The sequence below is a fragment of the Platichthys flesus genome, chromosome 1 (assembly GCF_949316205.1).
Source record: "Platichthys flesus chromosome 1, fPlaFle2.1, whole genome shotgun sequence".
Taxonomy (NCBI): Eukaryota; Metazoa; Chordata; class Actinopteri; order Pleuronectiformes; family Pleuronectidae; genus Platichthys; species Platichthys flesus.
In genome coordinates, this window is record NC_084945.1 from 20674650 (window position 1) to 20682100 (window position 7451).

Here is a 7451-nt window from a genome sequence, read left to right on the forward strand (position 1 = left end):
AACATTGCACTAACTTTTTGCCTTCAGCTGTTGTGGAAATGATTCACTCTTGAAGCAATTTCTTTAGCTCCTCCTCCACTCTCTCAACGAATCCAGGAAAACTGGGATCCAGCAAACAAACATGAAGGATTGGCTCTAAGTCACCTTCTGCCAAAGGACAGTTTCGATACACTTGTGGCAGAGTCACCGCAGCCTCTCCCAGGAAGTGCTGTGGGAGGTCAATAAAATATTTAAGTGAGTCAGAAAAGAAGAAACAGGTTATCAAGTAGCCTTAGTTCAAATTCATCATTTGAAGAAATGAAGAAAATGAATGTAACTTAATAGAAATTAGCATAAAACTCAGAGGGACTAAATAAAAACATTTAGCTCATTATCTACAATTAATATGTTAGACTTTGGATGTTTAATGTTAGTAGTTGTTAGCTCTCTATAACCTTCTGTTAACTTCCTCTGTCTTTTAACAATCAATACCTCTGTCAGACGCTTGATGGACACCGATCCTTGAACAACCTCAGGCTCAACTCTCACAGTCTTTTCCTGCCAAGTTTGCCGACATCGGTTGACACACACGAAGGAAGAAAAAAAGATATGAAGAACATGGTTGAGAACACCACAGGGTTGAGAGGCCAATCAATGGCTTCATTACTAATTGAAAGATGTCTATCCCTCAAAGGCCTTTCATCTTCACTGTGAACTCCTTCAGTTGGTCTGTTTGCTAAAGGTCAAATTCAAGCTCACAGCAGAGTCCATTCCTTTCTCAGTCCTTCGTGTTAAATGCTGTGAAGCCTAAAAAGCTTGATCTAACGTTTTACTAAGAATCTAATTCCAAAATTAACCATTTGCTATTGAGTGTTTTAAGTTTAAAGGTAAACAAAAATGTAATGACATATGTAGAGGGTATATTTCAGCTGTTTAAATGCTTTGTTGTCATGTATTTTTCTTGTTGGCTTGAAGATGTTAGAGTAAAATGTTTCATTTAACTTAAAAAATAGATATACATATATATTTAAAATGTGTTTATTGTTAAAGCAATATTCAGATGTATTTCATATTTGGCATAATGGCAATGCCACTTTGGTCGTTGTATTTAATTTGTATTTAAGTTTTAGTATTTTTCTAAATTTCGGTCTGTTTGCATGTGTGTGAGTTTTGGGGGAGCGTATACTGTATTGCACACCATAGAGCCTATTGCACTGTGATAAACTACTGGATCATGCAAGTATAAAGCCCAGCTCACTACACCTACTGTAGATTAGAATCACCTCTAAGACTAGGACGGTACTGCAAATAGCGCCATCTAGTGATGATGATGATTTGGCCTCTGTTGATGAAGCTGACTAAAGCATAGTGTTGATTGAGTACAGAGAAATAACTAACTGTTAACAATAAACATTTACAAAAAAATATTAAAGACATGGTGACATGGAGATCAATGTCCCACTCTCATCATAGGAGAAAAAAGCACCGACCCTCAGCTTCAACTTACCACTAATGTCATAGTCAAGTATTGTGGGATTTCTAGAGGCAACACATTTTACCAAACATCTGATATGTTTGTGTCAATGCTGGTTATACATACAGACATTTTATTTCAGGAATGTAAAGTAGGCAACCTGAATCACTGTTGCGGACAACTCAGCAGGGGGTTGATTGCGGGGTGGTGGGGCGTCGTCCTGAGTGATGACAGGCATGTGCTCCTTCACTTTCTCCACAGCACTTGAACACTCCTTTACAGCCTCCTCCCTGCTACTTCCCTCAAACTGCATCCTCATCATGCGGCCCTCTCCCTACAGAAATTTAACGAATTCATTCAAACTGTGTCTCATATTCTAATGAAAATATACTCTTTGGTCTTTATGTTGCTTTTGTGAATTCGGCATCCTGTTAAGATTTAAAAAAAAATTGGTGTAAAGGAGATAATTCATGTTAGATAATTTAATTCAACAGCAAATTGATAAGTGATAATTTCACTATGGGGAGGCTGTAGTAGCAGTAAAGAATATGAATAAACTATATACAAATCTAATAATCCAAACATCAATTATCATTAGTTTTCCACTTTAATTTGGTATAGAATAATAAATATAAGGATCCTCGTCTTACAAGGGAATTAAGGTTTGAGGACAGACCCTGAAAAACTACTGCCTGCTGGGGAAATGCATCTCATGACTCACCTGCATAGTAACTCGAAGCATCAGGTTATCAGATTTCTGCTTTATTTTGATAGAGTCTGAGCCACAGATCAATGGGATTGTGTCCTGAGAAAAGACAAGAAATAAACAGCTTTAGCAGCAAGGACACAAAACAGTTTTATCCACAGGCTACGATGGCTGACGAATAACATCAAGGCAAAATTAATGTAAAAACATCCTCTCTGATTTACACTTAGTCACTCAAAAAATCGACTAGATGGAATTAAAGGACAAAAGAAGGTGATACAAGAAAGGTAACAGGAAAAAAAAATTGTTCCCTGAATCTGCCTGCAGGGGTCTCTATTTACTCAGTAACAGCTGAACCATAAATTTGAGTGTTAAAGCTCTTTCTCGTGCAGAATTATACAAGCAGATGTTTAAAACAGCAGCCTAATATTGTGACCTATTTTGTTACATTGACTTTATAGATATATACTTTTATTTTTATTTTTAACCTTTTAACTGGCTATATCAACAAGGATGTCTAGGCATACCACCATATGAAACAGATAACACTATTATGGTGAGTAATTAAAGGGGGACTCATCTCCTTCAAGCATCCCGAGTTGCAGTACAAAAGGAGTACTGCTGGGAGAAATATTTAATTGTGGAAAAAAGACAGACTTGTAACATTTGTGGATAGGAAGTTCAAATGCTTTATTAGGTTAAAATGTTCTTTGGTGTGGATTTGTGTTAAAAGTGTGGCCACATGTATTGTTTGATAGAATACAGAACATTGGACAAATTAAAGAAAAGCCTGAATAACTGACAGTAGAATATAATGTATTCAAAAATACTTCTACATAGGGCTCACTATCTACATGGTTTAGTGAGCTATGGATGTAAAATGCTCTGACCCGCCTCAGCCCAACTGAGCATTTTTGGGGCTCAGCAGCATCTTTAAAGCACAGAGTGAGGTAATATTTCCAAAGATATTTGTAAAGGTTCAGTTCTAGACTCATATCGTGGTGAGGTTTTCCATTAATTTTACACCTACATGCAGCAAGAACGAATGCAAGACTTCCAGATTTCCAGCATTAAACATTAAAGACTTCTCTTTGCCAGGTGATACTTGTTGAATTCAGGAGTATCCACATTCTAAGGAGCATAGTAAAGCTCCTTTGTTACCCCTGACTTTCTCTAATACAGCACATTTCATCTGTGTTCAGACAAAAGTTCCCAAAAAGTTTCTTTCCGTCCTTATCGTGTAGCTTATGGGCCTGAGCTCTCTGTACTGAAAGTTCCAGTGCATTCACTGCACCAAGCTATAATAGACCAGTCTATCACCCTCAGTGAAAGCTCTCTGCAGTCTGACCTGAATACCTGTCTGGATCGACACCCTGGCACAGCAAGATAGCTGGGTCCCCTGCCAGAACACTATTAATGAGACACAGAGTAGTCCCTCAAATTTCTGTTATCTGCAGGGCAGGAGCACACCCAATTCATATTCTGATCTTACAAGCTTAACCAGACTTATACAGTAGTGTAACACAACTACAATGTAGATAATGGTTCCCTGTAGTAAAAGTTGAGTTACCACTGCATGTTTGTTTGTGGTGACTCCAGAGTTTTCTTAAAGTCCACACCTGGTATTGGCCTACACGATGAGTTGAGATGATATCTTTGTGCTGTTCCAGGTTGGCTACAAAACCAGTGCATGAATAGTAGAGCAGTCAAATCCATTTTATATGAGACATAACTAAATTTGAATCATGGCATGAAAATGTATATCCAATCAGACGTCCAGTTAATGTTTTGAAACAAGGCTAAAGTAGTTTATAGTTTTTCACAACCCCCTCCAATATTAAATTGTTTGAATTATTGTGTATGCGGATCCAAATCATACGGCCTGACTGAAACCGTCCAGCTGAGTCCCCTAAGATTTCCGCTGAAATGTCAACCTCTTCAGCAGAATATCTTATATGGCCATCCTCGATGGCTTTTATCGGTGAAGCATATTTCTCCAAAAATCTGCAGAGACAATGGTGCTCAGTCGGCTCTTTTGCCATTTTCTCAAGGGTGTTATTGAACATGCTCATGTATACCAGTCATACTGTCTGTCCTTTAATAAACTTAGGCTATAGGTAATTTCTTTAGATAAACTGAGCATCCCTATCAAAGTTAAATATAAAGCCTAAAGGCTAGAATAAATGTACTGGAACAAGATACATGTACAGTCCTTGAAGAGAGAGGCCGAGCAGTCATGTCTCCAGAATAGCCATTTCGGACCAACATTATTAATAATTAATCGAATTCATATTCAATGTCCCCTCCATATGGGGGAGGACAACCAATAATAACAACTGTGACGTATTACAAATTGCCAGTGTCAGAGCATGACATTCCCAGCTGCAGCCTGAAATGATTTCAAGCTATTCCCCTATAGCCACAATTAATTTTTTGAATTACACTGCTTCAAGTTGAGGTATTCTGCAAACCGTGCTACATGCACTGACATATGATACAGTCCAGAGTCCAGAGAAAAATAATATCTTGTGAACTGAAGGTTTGTGTGTGAATATCATAATAGTTGTTGTTCCCTGCAGAACAGAACTGCAGAACACCAAATTTAAAACAATGATTTCTGTGTATTTGATTGAAGTAAACTATATTTAAATGTTTGCCATCATTTGAATAATCTCGGTACATGCTATTTTGTACTACAAGCTTAACATATTTTAATCTACAATTACTAATCTTTCAGGGTACATACCATATGGAAACTCCTTATCTACACCTAGTTTGATTTTTTGCCCTTTTTTGTAAGGGAAGCAACAAAAAAAGAAAGTCTTCCTACCAGGCATTCCTGTCCTTGCAATACCAGCAAGTATCCAGGTTCCACAATAGTGAGGGCAAGTCCAGGTTTACTGCCAATTGCTTCAAATACCTGGTGAATAGAAGAAAATGTTAAACAGAGTTATTGCATTAGCAAGTGATTTGTTTCCCTGATAACCACATGACTGCTCTACACATACACCATGGAGTGTGTTTGGTTACTTGAAGATGTGGATGAGCTTTTCAAATAAAGAGAAATGAGGCAGTTCATTAGAACTACATTATCCGACTCAAACATTTGCTCAATTTGCTTTCATATTATATGTAACTGTGTGTTACACCCTGCAATGTGGTACAGTCTATTGGGTCGAGTGTAAATGTACCATAACTTCATTTGAATGAGTATTTTGGGATTCATGCCTGTTATTGGAGTTCTATTTTGACATGGATCGTTCCAGGTATTGTAGGTCGATTTCAGTTTCCCAGCCATAGGTCCCTATCATTACTAGTAACATGCAGCTCCAGCTTGCCATCTAGAGTTTGATACAGTTAATGAAAGACAACAACACATTTCTTTAAGCTACACTTTCTTCCGAACTGAACACTGACAGAAAATGTATGATTAATTATCTGTGATATTAGCAGGCAAAAGACATCCACACAATCACATTGAACAATAGTTGTTTCGTCTATGATACATAATTCAGCCTCCTCAGTCTGTATATTCTATATTCAATAATATATTTGTTTTAAGGTTATAATTTTTCCTTGACTATGTGGATATCTGTTACAATTTGAAGAACTTTATTGTCTTCTTTAGAAAAACATGTTGCATCTGAATATTTTCCTCCTCAAACTCCCTTAAGATGTCAGGTCCCTCACCTTCATGAAGAGTGGCCAAAGATTCCTAAGGCACTCGCAGATCGATTTAAAGGTTCATTCATTTCATTTCTTACAGGCATCTCTTATAGGACCTACATCGTTGTGCTGCAGCATCCAGTTTTAGCTGTAACCCTACATTAATGGATGTTTTTCCCTTTCATAAGTCTGACTTAGTTACTGTCAAATTTACAATCTATTTTTGGAGATCTGTTGTTGTGTCTACAAGGGCATGGGAGTATCAAATCTGAATTTAAAACAGGCCTGGGAATCACTGCAGAACTGTTATACTTGAGAGCAAAACTTCAAACAAAGGTCTTATCAGTCAACATGAGTTCTCTACAACATGAAGTTGTGCTCTGAGGTCTTCTTTAAAGATTCCTAAATAAAGGCTGTGTAAATTAAAGCTAATTTCCTAATTTTCACTCCATGGTTTAGACAGACAAAGAAAGCATTTCCAAGTTATACAATTTGAGTTGCATGATAGGATTTTGTTGTGTAGCTGTTAACATTATCTTTTAAAATGTGGCCCGATCAGATTTCAATGGGAACTGGCCATGGCCCTGCTGTGACTCCCATGCGCAGCAGAACAACAAGACCTCACATGCAGCAAGCCGTGCTCAGATTTCAAACTCAATCCAGTTAAAATAAAACCCCTTAAGTCTAAAAGACCTCAAGATGTCTTAAACCTCACTGTCCCTCGACGGACTACCTCCGTCGCAGCTGACTTCCATGTTTGTTTTCTCGGGACAACTCCCGCCTGCACAAGATTATGAATGTTGATGTAGAGTGACATAAAAGTCGCATTGAATTCCAATACGGGTCACGTGGTTGTTCAGAGGTCGCTTTTCAAAAAATCTGATTTAGAACCATAATTGAAAGTGGCCAAATCAAAAAAGGTATCTTTTGTATTTATCCTAATAATTATGTGTATTGACTGATATGAAAAATATTCATCCTGTTTTAATTGCCACTGCTTGGCCAGTTTAAAGTCAACAATACAAGCCAAGAATACAACAATGAACCGTCAAATTACTAGTTGTAAATGGATAGAATAATAAATAATGTTACAAGAAAATATAGAATTCATGCGACATTAAGATTTATTTTGAAAAATTATTTGGAAAATCAGGGAGGGAGCTGAATTATTTTGACTCTGCAATGTACAGAATGTTTATGATTGTATTTTGACTTCAGGAGAGAAGAAGATAATCATTATGAAGTCTTCAGGGTGTTTAAAACAAGGCCATCGCCTCAGGAGGCTCAGCTAGCTCATGAGCTCCAGGTCAAACTCCACTCAGAATAAATGACTTTGATTTGAATTCATATATGTGCTCCCACACATTGAGCCATTTCACCTGCAGTAGCAGCTGAGTTGGAGAGCTAAAGCTAAAGGCTATGCAAAGCTAAGCTAACCGATTTTAGCTTGATAGGGGACAGCTAATGTTAGCAGGCTAGTTAGCATAAACCCCGTCCAGTAACTGTGCAGTTAACCCCCGGTACCTTCCAGGGCTTTGTCCCAGTGTCTTTGGAGCCCGGAACTAAACGTCCATAACGCTTCAGCCTCCACACCTGGCTGCTGGCCGGAGCCTGACCGGGGGCCAT

The 7451-nt window shown here is 37.9% G+C and overlaps 1 protein-coding gene across 1 annotated transcript; it reads right to left on the bottom strand.

Moving 5' to 3' along the window:
* Positions 1 to 14: 14 nt before the first annotated feature.
* On the bottom strand, positions 15 to 7451 carry rec114 (REC114 meiotic recombination protein). The gene is made up of 6 exons (XM_062393000.1): positions 7350 to 7451; positions 4990 to 5079; positions 2175 to 2258; positions 1614 to 1787; positions 472 to 537; positions 15 to 208 (listed from the first exon to the last, which is right to left on the bottom strand). The coding sequence occupies exons 1-6, from the start codon at positions 7449 to 7451 to the stop codon at positions 44 to 46; spliced, it is 681 nt and encodes a 226-aa protein (XP_062248984.1). The 3' UTR covers positions 15 to 43.